The sequence below is a fragment of the Plectropomus leopardus genome, chromosome 9 (assembly GCF_008729295.1).
Source record: "Plectropomus leopardus isolate mb chromosome 9, YSFRI_Pleo_2.0, whole genome shotgun sequence".
Lineage (NCBI taxonomy): Eukaryota > Metazoa > Chordata > Actinopteri > Perciformes > Serranidae > Plectropomus > Plectropomus leopardus.
The window spans coordinates 25,883,705-25,908,849 of record NC_056471.1 but is presented as its reverse complement, the minus strand read 5'-3'; the positions used below and the strand labels follow the sequence as shown (position 1 = coordinate 25,908,849).

Below are 25,145 nucleotides of genomic sequence, written 5' to 3'. Positions count from 1 at the left end.
TCTGCTTGTTACTTGGCAACTGCTTGTAGCCTAGAAAAAGTCCAGCAGGTAATCCTGTGCAAAACCACAATTTGTCACGATTTATGGCCTTTTTAAAAAACACTTATACGTAAATAACAGATTTGCTAAGCTAACCAGCTGCTTCACAGCATACATACATGAAAGTGGGATCGATCCTCTGATCTAACTCTCGGCAAGTAAGTGCATTTCCCAAAATGTCAAACAAATCCATTAAGTTCACCCTCCTTTCACGGATGATCACTCCTCACAATTTTTGTTTTTCCTTCTTGAATATTCTTTGCAGATCGTCATCAAAACACATTCAGCATTTGAAAATTAGCCATCGTCTCTCAGTTCATTCCATCAACATTTGTTCCGATTTTACATCACAACATGAGCTCACTGTTTACGTCATCTTTTGTTGCTTTTAGGAAAAATAAGTAAAAAAACACTGTATTAAAAAACGTCCCAACAACTTTTCGACACAACCTCAGAACCTTGAAACCAGATCATACAACAGACGATATGAAAGCATCGTACAAACACACACATTCACACACACACTTCTCCTTAACGATCTCTGGTTAGGGCTTAGAAAGCCAGTCTTGTGGCCCAAAATTGTACCATAATTAAAGGTCTAGTGTGTAGGTCTTAAAGGAAATCTAGTGGTAGAAATGACATATAATATTCATGACTGTATTCTTTAGTGTATAATAACCTGAAAATAAGCATTGTTGTGTTTCCGTTAACTTAAAATGAGCCATTTATATCTACATACTGAACGGATCCGCTTCCATGGAGGGCAACAGCCACCGCAGGTCTCCCACACGCTTTGCACATGGGAGAAATTTCAGTTCTGCATCTCACCACTAGATCATGCCACTACATCTTACACACCGGACCTTTAAGTGTTTTTTTGTTGGTTCAAATACAACTTGATTTTCTTTATTTACACCAGAGAAAGTTAAAGACAAACACTTAATTTAAAAGATAAAAACATACAACCTTAAAAATCATAACAATAAAAACGATGAAATATTATATTACAAATAAATTAAAAACATCAATATATTACATTAATTAAATCCTTGTCGTCACAAGTAACCGCAAATTAATCAGGTACATTCAAAGTAAGTCCCTTGTTTGGTATCAGGAGTCACACTATCGACTTTTTTAATCTCCAAGCCAAAATACAGAGATTTAATTAAGTGAGTAAATTAAATCTTACTACTGCCACAAGATGAGAAATTAACCACAACCCAACTGAAATCAAGACCAATTAAATTAATTAACTTAATTTAACAAGAAAGGCAGCAAACAAACAAACAAACAGATTGAATCAGCTGCTAACTGAAACCACACTGTTTTTAACCAGCACGACTGATTTCCTTCTCACAGACCAGCAAACCACGAGACCACGAGCTTCATCGCCCAAACATGCTTCCAATTCACCTGCTGCTGTTGTACTTTTTGTTTCTCTATTAACCATTCAGCACCCAGACTCCAATACATCAAACGAATGGCACTAAAAAATGGCAGTACTCATTAAGTATTGTTTGTAATCATCAATGCCTGGTACAACAGTGCCTTTTTTTGTGGCTGGGGCTGTAGGAAAAATATTCACTTTACCTATCTATTTGTGCTTTAAACAGGTTTTTGATTATTGCTAAATTAGCCTGTTTTTGTCTTGTTTTTTTTCTGCTGGTGTAACCAAATGGAATGACTTTTCTTTCTTCATAATGTGCTTGAGACTCCGGCATGACAGAAAACCTCCAGACTGTAGTAAGCAGCTATCTCCACATGGGGGCCACAGTGACCACGAACGGCAAAGACAACAAAGGAAGCAGAGAGAAAGAGAGCTGGCTGCTTGCAGATCTGACCCGTCCATGACCGTTGTTTCTGTTCCACTTAGACCCATTTCTCTCTCGGACTCGAGGCGGCTTTGCCGGGTTGGTTGCCGGGTTACTGCGAGGTGGTTTGTTGTAGGGCGGAGAGTATGGCCCGTAGCCGGGCCAGTCATCATTGTACCTTTCACCCTGATCTCCGCCTCCTGAGCCACTGCCCTCCTCACCTGGAACAAGGAAAAAGATTTTAAAATTGATGCGTGTGAACAGAAACAAAACATAAGATTTAATGATGATGTTATAAGTCTAACAAATCACACTTAAGGTGGAATCATTTAGATCCTTTACCTACAGGCAATAATATGACAATGTGAAAATCCTCTTGAAAATGTTTCTTAACCCTTTGAAACTGGGGTAAATTGGCTTGATTTCTTTCAAAACATCGGCAGATGGCAAGGAGCAACTTTAAAAGATATTACCCAAAAAAGTTGAAATAAATTAGCAAAAAGTACAATAAAATTACCCAGAAGTAATAAAGCAAACAAAAAATGTCAACAAACATACAAGGGAATTACCTGGAAAAAAAAACAGCTTAAAAATTAGAATATTTCTGTAAAATATTTTTGAATATATAATTATGCTAATTATAAAAATATGTCTCTGGTCTTTTTTTCCTATCTTTTTTTTAATAATAATTTTTTTAATCATTTAATGTCTTTTTTGTTGTGGGACGTTTCGTGCCAAGTTGCTAATTGCTTTTTTCCCCATGTTTTTAATAATAATAAGATTCATTTTGTTTAACCAGGAACAGCCCCAAAATCATTTTCAGCAATCCTTCCCTCTAACAATCACCAACTGATGCACATTATAATTACTGTATAATTTAATGGAGTCTGGTGGGTTTGGTGATGGTAATTTGGGATCTGGCTCTGGTTAAAACAAAAAGGATCTTACTCTTAATAACAGGCTCTGTCAGTGGCAAAAACAAGCACTTTTAGAAGACATGCAGTGACGGTGCTGCATACGTTTATAAGTTTTTCTTTCATTTGTTGTAAATCGTAAATGTTATAGTGGAAATGGTTGTTGTTTTGGAAATACTGAGCATAAAACTGGATAAACGATTGATCCGTCAAGATTCTTTGTGCACTGGAAGGATGCAAGAAAAAGTTTTCTACAAAGGTTCAGTGCAACACAGGGTGAGTAATTCATTGATAAATCGTTGAAGTATTCTTCTAAGTAGGGTACTAAATGTATTTCAGCGCATTGTGTTATTGCAGATAGCTAATGAATGCTTAATGCTCTTTTTTAGGATGTACACAAATAGATAGACTGACTGTCCATGAAGTCCATGTCCTGTCCACTCTGAGCTTGTCTCAGTTTGTTGGTCACCACCCTCAGCTCCATGATCAGCTGTCTGGTCCTCACATCCGGCCTGGCGATGTCCACTTCCACCTCGGGGTTGTTGATCTGGCTGACCAGCCCGTCACCCGTCACATCTGGCAGGTACCTGAGACACACATGTTCACATTATTAAAAAACTGTATACGTGTGTGTGCGTGTATATATATTTATAAATATACATACACTTTTTGAAATAATAAAAATAATAAAGAGGACATCATTTAAATGCAATTATGTTTTAAGCATATTATAGTTTTAATGTGTGTAATATGTTTTCCATTTGGCCAGTGTAATTATTAGGGGTGGGAATCACCACAAGCCTCAGAATACTGTACGTTACAATATTATTGCAATTTGTGATATGATGAGTATTGTGATAAAATATATTGAGATATTGTGTGAGATATATATATATCCTTTTTCAACTGTAAATTATCTGTTTCATTTAATAAGATAAAGTTTTCAGTCTGTTCATCTCACCTCCATCATATTTATTGCAGCAAAATGTTAGTGGACTGAAAAAGCAACTTATTTCATTTTTATAAGCTACCAGGAGTTTAATTTGTATTTGCAATATTAATAATGTATGTGTCTTTAAATCAATACTTGCTGTCTATGTATCAATACAGCATTGGAGTAATCATAGTAATATAACATTTTCTACCAGCACATGTTTGGCTGCAGTCCCACCTTGTGGTTAAAGCTGCTGAGGTGGCTGTTATTTTACATAAAACTGTTTCCTGATGCAGCTAAAACATCACAAACACAAATGATTCATTATGCAGACTAGTTTTTGCTCTCACCACACACACGCAGGCCTGCAGTGTCTCTACATTAGCCCAAATACTTGCCTGTCTCTGTGTTAATAAAAGCAACCAGACCCACGCAGAGAGCATGTGGGTGGCTGTTGGTGGCAAAATTAAATTAACTTACTTCCATCTGTTGCATCCTTCCACCTCTGCGCCATCACTCACTCCTCCTCCTCCACCTCTACCGAGCCCCTCCCTCCGCCCCTCCACTCTGATCTCGCTCACCTCCCCCGGGTCTGCCCGTTCCAGCAGCGGTCCTCATTAGTGACGTCGGCAGCCATCTTCTCATCGTTGCAGATGGTGTGTGGGAGGGACACCCAGAAGCCACGCATGGGCCGCAGTCGCTCCTTCAGCTCGGTAACCTGCACGGAGGCGGAAAGAAATTGGATATGACTCAGACCTGGTTTTAAAGTATCCTTGTTTGGTATGGCTGGTTGGAGAAAGCATATTGAAGCTGCAGTGCTGACGTTGGCCAAAGTCAGAAGCTGACATGACACTGCCTCTGGGTCAGTTCTCAAACCATAGGTCTTTTATGTTTCATAAATAGATATGAATGCCTCCCATCCTCTCCCTCCCTCCTCAGCTCTTGGTTTCATTTATTTTTCTATCTTTCAATACAGCTCTGTGGTCACAGGAGGACTGTCTGGGCTCTGACCGCTGCACTCTGTATTATTACTTTCTTGTACCAAGCTTAGACTTATATTACTGTGGTTTGTCCTGCCTTGGCTTTCTGCTCAAATTGCTATATCTGAATCCTGACTCATGCACAGAGCAAACATTCCTGACATTCTTTATTACGGTTTCAGCATCATATATTGAGATCACACTCAACCCAATAATATGACCTGCACAAAACAACATTTTTAAGTACTTGCAGCTGCACTAATCGCTATTGTTATATAAACAGTGGGTCAAAGTATATAATGTATTGTGAAAACAAATGCTCAGATATGATGAATCCGCAGATAATTATCTCCTGACTGCAGTACCCCTCAGATTTAAACTACATTTTAGCATTTTTTAGCTCATTGTGTTGATTTTCTGGCACATAACAATTAGTGTTGTGAGTAGTGTTGTAGTACTTGAGATAGGTCTTGTTCTTTTCACTCAGTCTCCTCTTGGAGTTGAACGCATTTTGACTCAGACAAAGCAAAGTCTGTATTTTAATCAAGACATGTTTCATTTGTTAACATAATTACTGTGAATTAGATGTAAAAACTTCCTTCTTCAAATCCAGCCACATAAGTCATATGTAGTTCGCCGTTGTTTTGGTCACAGATAACAGCTGCCACCCTTCCCCGCTTATTTAGGTGTAGATTCATGAAGACGACACGAAGAGAAGCAAAAGGAAACAAAACACAATTTCCATGCCACACATGTACTATTCAGTCATTAAAATGAAAAACTTCCCTATAAAAATATGTTTTAAGCAAGGATTTAAAAATCTGGCAGTGTTGTCATGGAGACGAAAATCCCTGCCATGCTGTGATGTCGTGCCAAAGCAAACTAAGCCAAACCAGCCCATGAGTGTGTAAAAAGGGTAAAAGAGAGTGAGTTTACGCCTTGTTTCCACAAAGCTTTGTGTACATATGAGTGCAGACAAAAGAGATGGAAAGGCTAGCAGCTAAAGGTGCTAAACAACAGCAACCGTGCTGACAGAGCTCACGGTGTTAACCATCGATGAGCGTTATGCTTGTACCACTGCGCTATCTCGATATCAGCGGTAACCGCCATATGAGCGCAGTTTAAAGCAGCAGAGATGAGCTAGCCAGCAGTTGGACCAACTTATCACAACAAACTACAGAGCAGCTCAGATTACAACATACACAGAGGTCTTTACTCTCTGCCCAGGATGCCATTACGCCACTATATCTTTACATAGCAAATAATGGTTTGCTGCTATATTTAGTATATTTAAAATATGTACTGTATGTAGCTGCCTCAACCGGTTTACACAAGGTATATTTTTTTCTCACCAGTCGGTCCAGGTTGGTGCCTGCAGCAGTGGTGGGTTTCTCCTCAGGACTGTACGTGCGGAACGGCCTCCTGTTGCCTCCTGACTCTTTGGGTGAGCGTTTGGACCGTCCTGGAGCTGGCCTGGGGCTTCCACAGCCTTGAAACACCTGAGGTAAATAACAACAAAGCAATTTAATGAGCACTCTTGGGGGCCACAAAATTACAGGAGGCCAGGGGCCAGTCACAGCACACTCCATGTATGTGTCTAGGATTCAGGACATTTCTAGGATTTTAAGATGTTTCTAGGATTTTAGGACATTTCAAAGATTTTTAGGATGCTTCTTTGATTTTAGGACCATTCTCTGATTTTAGGGCGTTTCTAATATTTTATGACATTTCTCAGGTTTGAGGATGCTCCTAGGAGTTCAGGACATTTCTGGATTTGAGGATGTTTCTCAGATTTTAGGATTTTTATTAGATTTTGGAACGTTTTTAGGATTTAAGGATATTAGGGGCTTGGCTAGGACTTCTGTCGGGAGGTGTCGGGGATCCTCAACTGGCACCCTATTTGATAAATAATCTCTATTTTGATGTTGTTTTGTGCACTCTGGCACCTTACATGTACAAAAACAATTCCCTATGTGAATCACTTTATTTTTTTTCTGAATTTAGGAAACGGTAAGAGGACCACCCGACACCCCATGAGGGCCCAGATTTGGCCCATGGCTGTAAGTTGACTATCACTGTACTAGAAGAACAGCTGCAAAATCCCGGGAATGGAATAAAGGATATATCCATATTCATTTTATCATTTTAATGCAGGATCATCTGCTTGAGCGCTCTTTCTTGCCTTAGTGGAGATGCTGACGCTGTTTTCCTGCATGTGCATGATGGCCTCCGACACTTTCACGGAGATGGAGTCAGCTGCAAGTTCCATGTTGAACGGCCCCTCCAGCTTCTCTGAGACCAGGTACAGAGCATCTGATAGGTGGACAGGGGGAGACACAGAAGTAGAGATGACAGGGTGATTAAGTTTGCTATGACTACCTTCACCAAAGTTTTCATTGTCTGGCGTCGCACGCAAAGAAAAAACTTTGTTGGTGGCCTATTCTAGATCCTGATAAACATCAAGGCAATGGTTTCCTGTGTCTCCCCCACGACTAAACAACTGAGCAGATTTGATGTACATCTGTGGATGAGGTTACAGCAAGATTAGGAGGCCAAAATCATATAAAGAGAACTGTTGGTTGGAGAAAAAGTGTAAATGGGGGTAAAATAGGTGCCGTGCACATGCATCAGTGATGAAAGGTGAGAGGACGCACTGCACATGAAAAGAGAAAAAAAAGGAAACAACGTATGTGTTTGATGAAAGGGGAAAGGAAACATAGGAGGACAGATCAATTGTGAAGGAGCAGAGAAGCATGAATGATTAATGGAGGAGGAATTCATTAGAGGGAAAAGGAAGTGAAATTAAATGAGTGACAGCGGACAATAAAAGCAGTCTTTTTGAAAGGACTTTTAAATGTCATTTAGGCCATGACGTGTCTTTTATTTTTTTGAAGGGACAGTTCAACCCAAAATCAAAAATACACATTTTTTCTCTTAACTGTAGTGCTTTTATTAGCCTAGATTGTTTTGCTGCGAGTTGCCGAATGTTGGAGAAATCGGCTGTAGAGATGTCTGCGTTCTCCCCTGAATTTAATGGAATTACATGGCACTCAGCCTGTGGTGCTCAAAGGATAAAAAATATACATTTTCTCCAGATAATGAGTTAATCCAAATGTCTCATACCTAAATATCCACCTTAATCTGTGTGCATTTCTTTTTCTAAATTGTTTACTGTCCAGTTTCAATCATCAGTGGTAAAATACCAGATCTCAGCTAAGCACGTTGGGATCTTTGTTTTTAATCTAAATTATATAAAACATAATTCTCGGTACCATATTTATATTTCATTATCCCAAATGTTCTCAGGTTTGGTTTATTCCATATATCACCAACCTACTTCTCTTTACACTGAGTAAGCACAGAATATCTCAACATACAAATGTTAATATTTTCATTATTAACAAATGCTGTGTGTGTTGTGCACCTGACCCTAAACCCACTCACACAACAACAAAAGGTATTTTAAAATGTGTTCTTCACCCACCAATGAAATTGTTCCATTCGGTGTCCAGGTCGCCCTGATTGGCTAAGCAGCCTTTCATCACGTTAAGGCACAGGGAGTGGCAGGGCCGCAGGGAGGGCATACCTCGACACAGAGGGCAGTACCACTGACGCATCAGGCCACGCACGCACTCTGAATCTGCAGTCAGCTGAAAAACACAAAGCAGTGGGTCAAAGAGTTATGAAAAGAAGAATATATGAACATTATTTACTTTAAAGGCACATGAGTGAACTTCACGGTGGTGGCGACTGTTGGAGAGCCTTCTTATTTTAGCTAAAGATTCTGTAATTTGTTGATACTAAAAAGGATAAGAGCAACAAAAGTATAGCTTAATTAACAGAAAATTAATCTGCAGCTGTTTTGATAATCAAATAATAGACATTTTAATGCATAAATGCCAAATATGTTCTGGTTCAAGCTTCTCAGATGTGAGGACTTAATTCTTTTCTTTGTCAAATAATAATAGGAAACTGAATATCCTTTGGGTTTTGGATTGTGCCTCAGATACAACAGGCAATTTAAGTGTGTCACCTTGGCCTTTGGGAAATTATAATGGGCATTTTTCAAACCTTCTGGCATCTTTACAACACACTTAGATTGGGAAAACAGTTGACACAATTCATAATGAAACTTATCGTTAATTGCAGCCCTGAGCAAATGATCTGATCTAATAGAGTCCATCTTATTCCGAAGAAAGTGCCCACCCACTGCAGATCATAGACCTCAGCTTTTGGCTTTCAAATTGTGATTTGTCATTTAAGATGTACAATCTTCAATTAATACGGACACATTTTGACCATGGGAACAAGGTGAATCTACAAACTTATGTTTGATATTTGTGAAGCTCTTTTCAACATTGTTTTGAGGAGACAAACGGATCATATTCCGCACAATCACAGTTTCCATAAATACATTAATAACTGCAAAGAATTTACACTGATACTCTTTGGTAAGTGGGATAGCTACAAATAGCAACCACAGAAAAACAAAAGTGCTATCCCCTTCTTGTTTTGGTTGCAGAATTGTTGACACCTTTGATGCAAATCAAGCTCTCATTTTCCCAGGAGAGGTGGCAGACAGAATTGCATAGAAAATGAGGCTTGTATGAAACCAGTCTTAACGCCAATGGTGTCATTATTCTATAGCCAAGACATTATGCAATGAACATTTACATCATTGTGATAAGTTAAAGTAAAAAACTTGCGTATTTCCACTTTAAAAATAGAGATGTATATCATTGTAAAGGAAAATTAGGCTAGAAACGGTTACATAAGAATTGTGCCAGTGCAGTTTTGACAGCAGAACGATGAACAACTCACCTTTGTTGCTTTGTTAACAATATCCCGACCAGTAGCCAAGCCCTGAGATAAAGCTCTGGCTGCAATGAAACCCCTCGACACCTGAATTTAAAAAGTAAAGAAAACACAATAAAGTAAATCAATCACTCTGTGAAACTGTAAATACAGTTATTCTGTACTGAAGCCATGTTTAAGTATTTATCATAAATCACATACTTGTACGCGCAGTCTGCGGGGCACATCCCCAAACGGCTGCAGCTGCTCAGCATGTTTGCTGACACACTCCAGGTAGTCCTCACTAAACTGATACTGGGGGTTCACCAGAGAGAAGACTCGCTCCACCAGTCTGGACCAGAAGTCTGAGAGAACCTCCGACAGACTGATGCTGCCCCCTGTGGACACAAGAGCAGCTGTCAGAATTAGGGCTGAGCGATATGAGCTGAAAATTATATTGCAATATTTTTAGGCTGCATCTCGATACACGATATATATCTCGATATTTTATAATCTCCTCAGTAGCATTTTATTAATGCTAGAAATGGGAGACAGAAGTGAACATTAGAATTTTTTTCACCTTATTCCCTCTTTGATGTGACAATACTGTAGGAATGACCATTGATACTTTGAGAAAATATACACACAATTCTGTTTCTGATTAATAATAATTAGTAATGTAGATATAATGACTAAGTGGGTAAAGGCAATTGAAAACAAGTAGAACTGCCTGATAAGTTGAGAAAAGTACATCACTTTACTGTAATGCTACCTTCAAAATCAGGAAAAAACACTGTTTATTTCATATCACGATATAACAATTTCCAATATCTGACAAAGTTATTGTTACTGCAGGACGTTTTGAAAGAAAGAGCAGCGTATTAGCGCCATATCTTTAAACAGTGAGCTGCAATTATGCTTATGTTAAAGTAAACCCACCAAACACAGAGTTTGCTCCATAGACTGTATAAAATTATGGACAAATTATGGCCACCATGACGTTTAAAGAGGTTCCAAGACTATTTTTTTTCCTGATATCGATTCCAGTACCCAAATTTGCGTATTAGCCAATACCAAGTAATAATCCAATGCCATTGCCTTAAAAAAGTAAATAATAAGAATTAACAGCTGTAGTGTATACTACTAACCTTGTATCAATGTGAGACAGTTGTCGTTGTTGTATGGCTGGGCTCAAGTTTAACCTAAACAAATAGCTACATGAAGCTCCAGAAGAATTGCTACGCTGTTAACTGGAAATCAATTCTTCTTTGCAAATTTTTATTCTTTGATTTCAAGGAAACTGCTATTTTATCCGGGTGTGAACCCACTTTAATGTTTATTAATAAAGTGCATGATATGTAGGCGGTACATCGACCTGCATAGTCGACCCAATTCAACATTGTAGGTGACATCGAAGGCATTTCCCATAGTGGTATCAGTAACAGAACAACTTTAGTGATGCCACCTATTGGTTTTGAGGCCTACTCATTTTGAGGCCTTGAGTTTGGCATTTCAGCTGTCGCCATATTGGATTTTGGAGCCAGAAGTGACTATTTTATATTTGGACAAGAGGGTGGAGCTAGCCCTAACGTTAGCTGCTAACTTTGTTAGCACATTGCATTGACAGCTATGTTAAACTGTGACAACGCTTATTCTAATGCCAATTTTAGCTAGTGAAAGAAAATCTGAATATCCAAGTCCAGATGGACAACCAAATGCTGAACAAGACTGTTTTAGGCGACCTAAACTTTACAGTTCACTTAAATGAACTGAAAACACATTCAAATATCAACAGTAACTGTTTCGCCTTTACTTTTTGAATCTAGGTCTATGCCATGGTTACGTATACTAACCACCCCGTGATAGCGACTTGTAAATAGATGTCACCAACCTGCCACTTAAAGCATCCATTCCCTAATTACGCTAATTAATTAATTAATTAATTAATTTAAGCTTTAATAAAATATAAACTGGTGAGTTCTGGACAATTCCACCAAATTTAATGGTATGGGACAAAGCTGAGATGAAGTTAATTATGGGGACAAACCACATTTATCATGGCTTAATGCGGCACCAACTGAGGGTAAATTTTCATTAATGGGTGAACTCTTGCTCTGTCAATAAAAATGAATTGCGTATTGTGCATAGAAGCAACACTATTCAAAATACAAGCTGCTACAGGATGTTGTAATCAAATAAACTAAAAACATCTTGACAGATTTTATTAAACCCACCACATAAAGCCAATAGGCAACAAACACAAATCAGTGTTGCTCCTTTGATGTCAGTTTTGTCTGTTAAACACAACGCTAGCATAAAATGTTGTGTTTCCTCTTTTAATTTTTCCCTTTTAATGTGTTTTGGTGCTTGTCCGCCTCTGTGCATTAGTCAACTGGCAGACAAACCCCGAATATGCGACTCTCCAATCTGTAGTCTACAATTCAGCCTCAAATTAGCCATACATGCTGTTTGGCAGACAAAGACAGGTTGACTAAGCAGCAACAGCCTGCAGACAGACTCGCCAGCGAACGGCTGTCATGCCAAAACGGAACAATCTGGAACAGAAATAGAAACAGTCGTCCGTGGGATTCCAGTCCTCTATCTTTTTTTTCCCAATCTTCTTGGCATTTCAGTTCTCCTCAAATGACAATGCTGCCTCTTTTCTGCTGCCCAGAGCGGCTGTGGATATACCACAACAGGGATGCGGACTGATAAAACAACAAACCGACACTGCACCAAGGCACCATCATAGCTCTTTACCCGACTACTTCACCATGCTTACCAACTTTAACCAGGCTAACCAAATATAGTTTTCTCTGAACTCACAAACACAGCATCTTATTTTAATTGAATGCAATAAAAGATGGATGGATTTACTTTTTTTTCTCCCGGTACTGATTCCGATACCTGAACTTGCATATCTTCCAATACCAAGCCATTGCATTAAAAAGAAAAATAAATAGATATATAAATATAAGCTGTACATTGCTAACCCATCTCCATGTAAAATAAGTAAATAAGATTTGTAAGATAGATAGATGCCTGAGCGTGCCTGAGCAGATAACTTCTGCCGGCAGTGACACAGACCTCCAGTAGTAAGTCAATGGGGAAAAGTCTTTCTGGGCCAGTGAGCATTACATGACCAACCCAGATGGTGTAATTCCACTTTTGGCCAATATGTAAAATTTGCATTAGAGCCTGGTGCATTTCCTGGGAGCTTGGCCTTATGGGCCAAAAGATCTGTGTATTCTACACCCGGAAAAAGAGCTTTTTTTGCTTCATGCACCAATGAGCAGAACAAGGCCCTGCTTCCATGGCTGTATCCAGATTCCTAATACATCAGTGCGCTGCCTCTGTTAAAAGGGACATTATTATGACCTCCTCCACCGCTGCTTTGCTTGTTGTTGTCTTTCCTTTTCGACTCTTTCCTCTGGTGCCAAGGAGGCATGGAAGTATGGGGACAGTCGCATTTAAACGTTTGAAACAGACCCACGAAACCGCTGAGACACCCCTGATTTAATTGTTTTTATGTCAAATTCAAGCCAACTGGTATCACTTTGCAAAGACCATTAGACCATCTGAAACGTAAGATTTTTTTTTATGGTGGATAAAGTGATTAAACTAACCAGAATAATATCTGCGCAGCTCCACAAACAGCTCCTGGAAGACGAGTGCGTTCTGCGTGAAGAGCCGGCCGTAGGTCTTGGTGAACATTTGGTTCATAGACTTCTCCGATAAGTCTATCAGCTCTCTGAAGAACTCTGCAGACAGACGGGAACAGCACAGATTAGATATGAATCTGTCACCCACCTTCTTTTCTTCTAATATCTTGGCCAGGTTTTTCCATACGTAGGCGCTCAGTCACCCCCACCGCTCCAAGAAGAACAGCTCACAGGGACAGTTACATCAGATCCTGCACACTGGTAAATGAGTGTAACAACGTGTACTCTATTTAGGACTTTAGGACTCATAGGCAAGCTCCCACTCCTTCAGCATCCTCAAATGATTCATCGTGTACATTATATAAAAGGATGAGGAGGGAGAGAAAAAAAAGGTGATAGCAGTCCACAGCAGGTAGGAGGAGAAAGTGTAAATTCAGCTCTAATGCTTCGGCTGCTACAAACCTACAGCCATGTATAAGGAATCTGAGACAACGTGGGCTGAAATCTCTGAAATACAGTCACTAACGCTGTCTGGGTAGGTTTCCCCACACTGACCATTTATTTAACCCTTTGAAACCTAAGCAGATTGGTTTGATTATTTTCTGAAACATGGGGGGTAAAAGGCAATGATCAACTTGGCAAAAATGTCCTACAAATGGCAAAATATTAATAAAAAGTGACAAGAAAATGTGCTGAAAATTAAAAAAAGGTTTTTTTTTTGTTTTTTAAAGGTTGGAATTATAAAAATATCCAAGAAAGTAGGGGAAAAATGTCCAGAGCATGTATTATATATATTATTTTATTATATTTTTGTCAGCACTTTTTCAGACATTTTTTTATCATCATTATTATTATTATTATTATTAAATTTTCACGTAAATGTTTTACTTTTTTTTCTAATTTTTGGGCCATGTCTTACTATGTTTCTTGATACCCTCCTCCCACGTTTTTGAAAGAAATCAAATCAGGTTATGTTATGGGAAACATAGGATCCAGTTTTTCTGGAGCATAACGTGTACTATTGACTAAAAATCAGGACATCTTGACCTCTGCTGCTTCAGTTATGACCATTATTTCTATAATATATCTTTTGTAAGTCCAGTAACTTTATGAAAGTACAATACTCAATGTCTGTCAGAGATCTGAGTCCAAAATACAACTTTTGGTTTAAAAAACACAGAATGTTTAAGAGCCAAAATACATTTCAGATCCAGAACTGCTCTGCTTTGTGTCCCCAGAGTCAAAACTAAACATAGAGAGGCAGCGTTGAGTTTTTATGCACCCCGTATTTGGAGCAAACTACCAGAAAATGGCAAGTTTGCTGTAACTCTGCTCTTTTAAAGGGAGGCTGAACACCTTTCTTGTAGCTGCCTTTTATAAATCAAATAATTACTCATTTCTTTCGCTAAAATGTAACTTTTATTCTCGATTTTATAGCTGTCTAGTTTTATTTCAGCTTGTTTTCATGCCTCCATGCCAATGATAGCCATGATCAGAGGCATTATGGTTTCTGGTTGTCCGTATATTCGTTCATTTGTCTGTACATCCGTCCTTTAAGTCAAGGATGAACTACTTTGAATTTGGTGGTCACAGGTTAAAGGTCAATGCCACTGTGACCTCACCCACTGCATTCTCATAAAGACTGTATCTCAAGAACACCTGTGGGAATTTCTTCAAATCTGGCACAAAAGGTTGAACTGATTTTCGTGGCCATAGGTCTAAGGTCAAGGTTACCTTGATCTTGCATCCATCTCTTTCTTGTGGACATGTAATACATCTTAAGAAAGCCTTGAGAGAGTTTCTTCACATTTGGCAAAAAAAACATCCACTCAAAAATGAACTGTTTAGCTTTTGGTGGTTGAAAGTTAAAGGTAAAGGTCACTGAGACATTACTTAACGTCATAATACAGGAACAGACGGGGAGACATTTAAATAAGTTAGACTGTGTTTCTTTTGCATTTTGTCTGTTTTTGATGTTTTATGTAAAGCACTATGAACGGCCTTGTTGCCTTACTTACAGTGCTCGGATACTTCTTAAATTTTTGCAGCTCTTGTGTGTTGATTAATCATATATAAGAACCATGTGAGGATCTTTGCAATATGCATGCACCACAGTGCTTTTAGCTTTCAGAGTCAATTTTGTGGCTCACATATCGGCCCATCTGAGAGGAACTGTGCCGTCGGAGATCCTGTATTAGTTTTTAATCAGCTGTCACTCATCGCCACTAACTCGGCAGATAACAAGGGTGAGACGAGGTCAAGCACAGTTCAGTTTGTGTCCCTTTTTATTCATTAAAGTGTCCCAAGTGTGGCTTCAATAAGAATGTTTTTTTATCCAATCTTAAGTAATTTTTGAGTTTAACACAATAACTTGTCTTTCAGTCAGCTTCTCACCATCAAACCTGCGGTGCCTCTGGGTGAAAGTAGTCAAAAGGAACTGGCTGTTCTCCTCGACGGCCTTGAGGAAGTCCCTCTCGCTCTGCAGCGCCAGTGTCTCCTCCATCTGACTGGAGCAGCAGGTGTAGTCCTGAGGACAGAGTCGCAGGTGCTCACCTAGAAGACGGAGGTAAAACCAGGCCAGAAGCAAAAGAAAAGTGAGATGTTTAGAATCATGTGTGCAGAAATTAGATTATCATGGTTTAATCATAAACATCATGTAGGTTTTAATAGAAGCCCTAAAGGGTGCTGTTAAAATGAAGTTATTATCAATACCTCAACAAAAAGTGCCTATTCCCAGTAACTGCAGTGAGTCTTTTATCAGGTCAGAGCAGATGTTTCTAAAACTTAATTCCTCCACTCATTGGTCTGTTCAGTTTCTGTGGGGAAATCTTATTAAAGATAAGGGTGTGATAGAAAATTGTAATTTCCCTGCATGAATTATTCAGCTTCAATCTGTCTTTCTTTGTCAGCTCAGGTTGGGTCTTTGATATGTCAGAGGTAATGATATGCAAACGACAACCAGGGGAGAAAGGGAAAAAAAACACTGAATGGGGGGAAAAGGTTTGAATTCTTTTGTTTCTGCAGTTTTATATATAACATGAATATTGCTGCTGTTAATACAGTGAAAACTCTCCCAACTACACCACCCTCGCCCATGTTCCCCTCTGCCTCTTTTGTTCTCTCTGTGTGTCTCACTATTAGCCCTCTCTCATCCCTCTATTTCCATTTCTAAACTGCCTCTCTTCATCCTTCGCTCTCCCGGCCATCTGCTCCCCTGGCCCACGGGACGGTGAGCCAAGACTCAGGCAGCAATACCCCAACACACACACACACACACACACACACACACACAGAGAGAGAGAAAATCAATCAATATTGCAGTTGACTCACACACAGAGCTAAATTACCACAAAATAAACCCTCACACACTTGAGATCTGCAATTTCACACACATTTCTCTCACAAATTGTACTTTGTTTTAGTGAAAGCTTCATGTCGGTGTGAGAGAAACACACACTCACTGATTTAAATGCAAAACTGAACCACCAAGAAGTATCTTCAGACACTCCAGTCCACCATCACTTTGTCAGACACCCACACAAATGTCCCTCTCTCTCCTCCATCGTCCCACCCTCTCACCAAAACTTAAAATCATCCAAAATACAACAGTTTGCTTTCATTCAGCAGATAAGATTATCACCAGTGAACAGAGCCTGTGGGTATATGCAGGGATTTAACAGTGAGCCAGTAGGCAAAGACTAATTAGGGGCGAGGTTCTTTGTTGCATTGGTGTTGGCAATTTGCTCATCCCCTTAATCATCCTATTTAAACAGCACAGAGGGGAGGAGGGGGCGGGTGTAATTTGTTTTAAACCACCCCTGTATTGTTTCTCTGGAGGAAAAACTCACTATGATATTCCTACATTGTGTCTCATGTGGTCTATGAGTGAGTTTTGTGCCACCTTATACTTTTAGATCAGACTTTTCTAGCATTATTTGCAGTGTGTTTGTTGTTAAATTGGATTTTTCTGCTGTAGTATGACTCATGCTGCCATAATAAATAATTTGTGGTGGTGAGCAGCCAGTTTATAGTGACCTTAATGTGTTTTTTATGTCCCTACTGAGAGTAACTAAAGCATGTTGACGCACATTTCTTCTCAAATTTTATTATAAGCCTAAATAAAGGCACATATTCCCCAACATATAAAGATGGCACTGTTATGCATGGGTTTTTTTTTTTTTAATTGTTTACATGTGGGTGTTTTTTTTTTTAATTCCCACCACAGGTGAAATACAGAGTCTTACCGGATATTTGAGTAAGCGGAGCGGTGCCAGTGCTGTACCCCTTCTCCGCGTACACCTGCCGGGTGTCGGCGCAGCTCCTCCCCGCAGCAGCCGCGGGGCTCCGGGTCCCCGACAGCGCGCACACCGCGCAGAGCAGCACCAGCAGCGGGTACCTGGGGGGAGATAGCCGGGTATCCATCCTCACCGCAGCACTCAGAAGAAAGAAAAAATAGGCTACAGCAGGGAGAGGGCGGGTTTATATAAAACCAGACGGGTGCTGCCCCTTTTTATAAATAAATGAATGAATAAATTTAGATGCACGCAAAAGTAGAAACAGTATCCCAAATCGTCAGTCTTTTAAAAGAGTCATAGTTTTCCAGATAAGTGCAGTGGACAGATGCATCCGGGCTGGTTTTTATATCACACATATGTCTCCATCCACCGTGTCCAGTTAATGTGTCCTTCCTGGGAGATCCGCTGTTGTACGTAAATGTAGAGGGAGTGTGAATGGGGCACTCCCGTCCCTCAGCCTCATCTAACAGCCTCAGCTGAGACAAGTGAACAGGACTGAGCAGGAGGACACCGGAAAAAGACACTGATTTCAAAATAAAAGTAAAGGCAGGTTGTTTTTTTTTTCCTCAAAAAGGCAAATGAAAAAGCTTTAAATAAATCCTAAAATGGAATGATGACAAGATTTAAAAGACACAAACCAGAGTAAAAATGCATGTATGAAGTAGGTTTTAAAGTGTAAAATGAAATAGCAGATATAGGCTAAATTTGGTGAAATTGAGTGAATACTGATAAAACAAGACAATACAATTGTAATAATCTAACTAAATGAGCAGTTCCTAAAAATATTTAATTAAATGTAGTGGCAATCTTCAACTTCTTAAGTTCCTTAAATTGTTTTATTTAGTGTTAATTTCATTTTTTATAGAGGAGCAAGCATTTAAAAAGATATACAACAATAGCCTAAATGTTCAAAAAATTATGGTCATATAGTTTTCCATTTTAGTAAAACTGAATTCATTATTAATGATAATAATAATAATAATAATTGTATTATTTACAGGGCTTTCCAAATAAGAAATTCAGTACAAAGTGCCTTACAATAAGGGATTTATATGCACAGAGTACTTCGAATGAAAATTGACAGAACGTAACATAAAGCAGGTCAACAAGTTAACCATTTGAAACCTGAGCGATAACTTCTTTCAAAAACATGGGAAGAAGGCTATTAGCAACGGAATATGAAAATTGACCCCAAAATTAGAGGAGAAATCAGTAAAAAGCGAGAAAATTACCAGTAAATTAGTGGGGTAGTCAATTTTTTCCTCACATGACAGGTTTATAAATCTTAGAGCACTTATTTTCAAATACCCTGAAATGTGTTTTTTATTTAGTTTTCTTTTTAAATCATATTTTGTCAATGTTTAAATGCCAGACTTTTTTAAAGTGACAGAAATAGGTCCCTTTTAAGAAAAAAAAGACTAATTGGAGCCACATTAGAATTAGTTTTAGTAATAATGTAAATAGGCTGCATTTTAAGTTTTTCTGCTGCCGTTAGACAGTTTGACACAGGTGCTGATTGCTGACACACTTGAGCTCAAGATTTGACTGAAGTCTCTATTTCTTCTTAAATCTTATCTTGCACTCTGCATCATGATCATACAAAGGGGAGGTCGTCTGAAATATAATTTACGTTCAAGACTGCTGTGTCCCACTGAGGACCAAATGTGTTAAGCTTCTGTATTTTACCAAAAATAAATATATAGGCATTTTATTTTAAAGGTTTTGACCAGAAGTTATGTGGTTCACCCTCGCAGGTTTGACTGCGGTCACAGCCTATCAGACACAGAACAATGGACCATGCAGAGGAGGACCAGCAGGAGAGAGAGGGGTGAGGAGCCTGCGGTGGCGGGGCGGGGAGCAGCTGAGCCATCCACCTCAGGGTCCTAAAAACTGGACAGACAGACACTGAGCAGACAGACTGAATGATTATACATAGAAACAGTATATGACAGCAGATAAATATAAGGCAGAAACAGGGTAAAGCAAATGAACTGCAATGGTGCAAATATTCTACAGGTGTACACAGTATTCAAACTCCTAATTCGAGCAAGTTTTGTCCTTTAACCCTTTAAAACCTGAACACATTGACTTGTTCTGTTTAAAAACACGGGGAAATATCTGTCAATGTTATATAAATATGGCATCATGCCCATACTCACAACACATACGTACATACCCAACAGTGTATATATTTACAGGAGGTATTCTGCACTCTACTTTTTAACTCAGGTTTTTAACTTACTTCTTTGTCTGTGTTTCTGTAATTTTTGATCTAACTTTTATTCTGATTTTATCATTGTTTTTGCATAAAGGGGGCTGGCAATTAAGAATTTCATTGTATTGTGTTATGTATTCATTGTATTGTGTAAACTGCTGTTTTGACTTTGCATATGGCAAGAAATTTCTTGAATTTTGAAAAAAGTGATGATCAATTGAATAAGAAATTTCCCAATAAATTAGTAATTAAGAAAAATATCTGAAAATGAGCAAAAAGAAAGGAAAAAAACTAGACAAAAAAAAAAACATACAAGGAAATTACCTGAGAAGGGTGCTTAGATAAATTCTAATAATTCTGTAGCATAATTTAAAATATGTAATTACAATAATTGTAGTAATAGCTTCCTAGACACTTTTCCCTTGCCTTTTAAAAATCCTAAATCTACGATCTAAGATGCAGAGCATTTCTTACAAAGTTGCCCATTGACTTTTTCGCCTGTGATTTTGAAATAAATCCACTTTGCTCATGTTTCTGAGATTCTGAAAGGCTTATGAATGCAGCACACAAAAGTGTTGTAAAATTTAATTCATCTTACTTTGCAGAACCACTTGTTTTAAACAACCAATGATCATCGACTGACCTTCTGCACCGACCAATCATATTCTGAGCTGAGGAGGCGCTGGCCAATCAGCATCCAGCATCACTCTGCGTACTTCTGCGTGCCCTTGAATCTCTCGGGATCATGAAGACGGATAAAAAATAATCATAATCCATATAAAGAGGTCGGTTTAATACACTGTTAGGGGTAAAATTTTGCTGCTAGTGGTTATTGATTTATTTTCGCTGTATTTGGTAGCCGGCTGTTATCTTTAAAGCTAAAGTTTTGATAATCAAATGACTGCTAATGGTTCCTGTAATGTTACTTTAGCAACCCTTGAGACCCATTATCGGACATAATTATCAGAAAAGATCGTCCCAGTTGTTTTATAATAGCTGTGTTATATTTGATAGTTGACCGGAATGTTTTAAAAATAGTTAGAATTGTGGTCCCAAGTCCCATAACTTGATATAAGATATTAATTTATCGGGCGAAGATGTAAACGCAGCAGTGCAAATAGCTAGCTAGCTAGCTTACGTTAGCTAATGCTAGGGGGCTAATGTTAGCTAACTTCAGTCTCGTAAAGTCAGCTCATGTTGTCTCCTCTCCTTTAATGAATGTAGGTCCAACCGCTGAAAAAAAAGTGTTATAAAGACCAGCTAACCTGCCTTCATAACCAGCCTACAGTCCGTGGTGCCGGTGTAACTAAAAAATGTCAAGTGGAGACTTCCCTTTGAACAGGTAAAGTTAGCCAACCCATCGTTAGCTTATTATTAGGGCCCGAGCACCGACAGCAGCGCGGCTGCGAAGACCCTCTTGAAACTGCAGGTAGTAGTAGTATTATTTACACAAAATAATTACATTTTAGGGGCTTATCATAATCAAAAAACTCGTGCAACTTTGCATATTTATCAGGTCTGGCGAAAAAAATTCATATTTTAATGGCCTCCTGCGCGGGTCTCAGGAAATGCTCTGTAGCGCCCCCCATAAAAGTGGCACAGCCCCTGACCCAAATTTCACCAATATGAATAAAAATCGGTAGACACATGTAAGATGCCAAGAGGTGCTAAAAAGTCTCTTGGACCCATACCCAAAATCCAACAGAAAGTTCGTCATTTTGAATTGAATGAGCAACTTTGGTGAATTTCTGTCCATTTACAGGGGACAAAACTTTTCAAACTGCTACAGATTTAATCCAAATGACTTTCTTAATCCTCTCACAAGGCCTTTAACACAAAAGCCTGAGTTTTTTTCACACCATGTGGGCGTGGCGGGGCTTAACATTTCCATTGTTGCCATGAACCAGGAAGTAAACTGTAAGTGGTTTATAATTCAGAGAAACATCCAATCTGTCCCAAATTTCACATGTTGTATGACAGTCCCGCTCTCAACACATTTACATCTCAGTCCTTACCCTTACATATAGGGCCCCCTACTGGTGACAGGAAATGACATATTTTATACTTTGATGAACTTCTCGTAGAGATTTTATTATACTGACTTCCAAGGTATTCGCAGCCTAACAGGAAGTTGTTGTAACTTCACTTTGCATCAACTGATTGGCACCAAATTTTACAGGTGTGATCAAGCTGCAGCCCTGAACACGTCAACATATCAATAAAGTATGATACTCGCTGTGCCACCTACTGGCAACAGGAAGTACGCCTTGTAACACAACTATCAGTTGATTTACATGAAATTTACATGGTTTGGTCTACAAATGATGTGGACCAAGATGATGTAGATCTTGTGTTGCCTCCAGCGCCACCTAGTGGCCACATTGTGGAAGTGCTACCGTGTGAAATATGTCACTCAAACTGCGTGCATTTTCCAACTTTCACTGAAATGAACAACAGCGTTATTCAGAGTACTGCCACTACCCTCGACTCCTATTATTATTATTTTTATTAACTGATTTATATTAGTATTAGTTTTGCCTCAGATGGTCATCTAAAGGTGATTTAGCTAACTTAAACCATCTGAAATCTAAGTAAATTGGCTTGATTTCTTTCAAAAATGTGTAGAAGGCAATAGGCAACTTAACAAGAAATGACCCAAAAATTAGCAAGAAATTCAGAAAAAGTCACAAAAAATACAAAAAAGAAGAAAAAGAACAAAAATGAAATGACCTGAAAATGTGCTAAAATATGATAATAATAATAATGATAATACACATTTATGCATTGTTACCCAATTTTAAATATATAATTATAATTTATGATATTGCTTTCTTGATGTTTTCTCTTGTTTTTTGAGAATTTTCAATTGATTCTATCTCCCTCTCGTTCTCTGGCTCTCGGTATTTTAAGCTAATTTTAAGGCAATTTTCAATTCCCGTTTTACTCGTTTTTTGTAATTTTTAAAAGAAACCCATAAGCTCAGGTTTTAAAAGTGATATTTGCAGTCTTCTGCACAAGTTATTCATATTATTATCTCTTATTACAAAGTTTAAATGAATCTTGTAGAGTTGTTGGACATATTTGGTATATTTACATTTATCAGGCAAAACCCTGCATATTTTACTAATTTAACATTCACACAAATTAACAGACACAATGTATCGGCAGAGTCAAGGCAGAGCTCTGAAACAACATCGGATATACTTTCAAAACAGACTTTTAAAAAAAGAGAGGGTGCATCGGCAACAACAAATGTGAGAAATACAATAATGATAATAATTTAAGGGACACTGCGAACTCCTTCCAAACTGGCCTGACTGTTTGCCACAGAAACAGACTGCTCAAATATCTTGAGAGGTACGGATTAATAACCTGTGTGCTCAAATCATCAAAAATGTAATCCAGACATCCGCTGGGCTCTGCAGTGTTGTTAGCCTTTGTAATCATTATTTGTTAATGTTGAGATTTATCCTGATTCTGTTTTTTGTTTTTTTTTTTTGTCTTTCAGTCTCGAGGAGTTGGATGACTTCTCGGATTCTGGCAGTGACTATGAGGCCACGATGAAAGCCACAAAGCGGAAAAAACAGGCAGCAACTAGACCTCAGGTAGAGGATCTTATTCTCTCTAAAACGCTCCACCCTCATTAAGAAAGTTTGACTTTACATCATAGATACTCAACTTAAGGCCCAGCCACCAAATCTGTCCCCCGATAGGGTGCCAGGTGGCCCCCCGACTATTGTCTAATTCCAAATTTAAAAAAAAAAATTCACTCTTGAAATTGTTTTTGTACATTCAGTATACATAAGGTGCCAGAGAGCGCAAAACAGCGGGGGCTTGTACCTGGGGTACTAGGTGGTGCTCCTGAGACTTTTTTCTACCTTTTAAATGAAATGTACTGTAATTTTTTATTTTATGTTTTTAGGGCTTTTTTTAGGGCTCTTTTATGTATTTTACGGTGAAACTGAAGCCAAAGTTTCACATAAAGTTTTCGTAATTCATAAAATAGCCCCAACAGAGGTGCTTGCCAAGCCCCTGATGTCCAAAAATCCTAGCTACATCCAAAAATCCTAGAAATGTCCCAAAGTCCTAGAAATGTCCTATAATCCGAAAAAATTTCTTAACTCCTATAAATATCCTAAAATCAAAAAAAACTTCTAAAATCCCCAACATTTCCTAAAAGCCTAGAAACGTCCTAAAATTCTAGAAACATGTATGGGGCCTCTGCGATTGTCTGTTGTTTTTGTCCTTTGCAAAAGTGGCCCCCAACCAAAGTAAGTAGACTATCCCTGTTGTAGAGCATCCGTACTGATCAGCTCTTTGTTCTTAGTAAAGATCAAAAAGGCTTAACTGGAGTCATAATAACTGGACCTGTAAGCCTACACCTTATCTTGCTATGGCCAGCACTAATTCAGTTGACAACATCAATTCACTTTAAGTCCTCTGCTGAGCTGCACTCCCATCTCTCTTTCATCTGAAGCCACCTAAGAGACCCAGGCGTAAAGCTGCATTGAGGGGGTCCAGCCCCGGTAGCAGCCCCATTCCTCCCGGTCCCTCCCCGCAGCAGCAGCAGCACTCCCACGGGACATCCAGGCAGATCTCTCTTAGACCTGTGACCAGGGTGAACGAGGTGACACGGGGCATCAGTGCGGAGGATATCTACGATGCTGTCCGCTCTGGAAAGAGTGCCATGGTGGTGAGTAAACCTTCAGCTAAGGAGCAAAGGGGGGAAGGGGGTGTAGAGATAAACACATGAAGGGAGGGAGGTGCTGAAGGAGGCATGTGTAATGAGAAGAGAAACAAGCTTCTAAGAGCAACAATGAGGGAGATTATCATCTGCTGTCAGTGGCTGACTGATTTGACCCTGCAGAATTGGCTTTCATACGCGAGGAGGAAGAAGTGTTTTTCTCGGGGTGTGTAGTCAATGATTGACAGTGTGCGTCCATCCCAACCATTGTGGTGCCGGGCCCAGTCTCTTCTGGTTAAAGACCAGAAAAGAAGGGCTACATAACAATAGATCGACAAAAAAGTGTGGTGAGCGGTACTAAAAAGAGTCTGTCCCTACAGTGTGGAGCAGCAGCACAATGCAGATGGTGATTCTGGGTGAAGGCCCACTTTCATGCAGCACATTCAGCAAATCTGGCAAACTGCAGTTCACAAAATTTTAGTCTGTTACACAAAGGTTTGTCAGATCATGACTAAATTTTACTCCCTCCTTCTGCTGCTACATTAGAGCCAAAATCTCTCTTGGCATTGTGCCTTTTTTTAAAAACATTTTTTAAAAAGTTTTTTTACAATGAAGAAATGAAAAATAAACATAAAACATTGTGTGTGTGTTTTACATTTGAGATAAATGAATGAAAATAAAACTCATAAAAAATTCACTTTTTTGGTTTGGGCCAAAATTAACGCATTTCAGCTAAAGAGCCATCATCGGGGTGTTGCAGCGATTAAAGCTGATGCCCATTTTAAATAAGTGATATTTTTTATGAAGGTGGTGTCTT

At 38.9% G+C, this 25,145-nt stretch overlaps 2 protein-coding genes across 2 annotated transcripts in view; one reads left to right on the top strand and one right to left on the bottom strand.

The window, feature by feature from the left end:
- Positions 1-1,458: 1,458 nt before the first annotated feature.
- gpc2 (glypican 2) lies at positions 1,459-17,568 on the bottom strand. Its single transcript, XM_042493452.1, has 11 exons — positions 17,379-17,568; positions 15,529-15,687; positions 13,099-13,233; positions 9,695-9,870; positions 9,500-9,580; positions 8,163-8,328; positions 6,861-6,991; positions 6,031-6,177; positions 4,280-4,416; positions 3,179-3,351; positions 1,459-2,071 (listed from the first exon to the last, which is right to left on the bottom strand). The coding sequence occupies exons 1-11, from the start codon at positions 17,554-17,556 to the stop codon at positions 1,791-1,793; spliced, it is 1,764 nt and encodes a 587-aa protein (XP_042349386.1). The 5' UTR covers positions 17,557-17,568; the 3' UTR covers positions 1,459-1,790.
- Positions 17,569-20,404: 2,836 nt separating this feature from the next.
- LOC121948257 (cohesin subunit SA-2) overlaps positions 20,405-25,145 on the top strand; it is a 31,311-nt gene continuing 26,570 nt past the window's right edge. The window contains exons 1-4 of the mRNA XM_042493602.1: positions 20,405-20,429; positions 20,869-20,986; positions 23,153-23,249; positions 24,122-24,337. Of these exons, the coding sequence (XP_042349536.1) occupies positions 20,958-20,986; positions 23,153-23,249; positions 24,122-24,337 (342 nt within the window). The 5' untranslated portion in view covers positions 20,405-20,429; positions 20,869-20,957. The remainder of the gene's footprint in view (positions 20,430-20,868; positions 20,987-23,152; positions 23,250-24,121; positions 24,338-25,145) is intronic.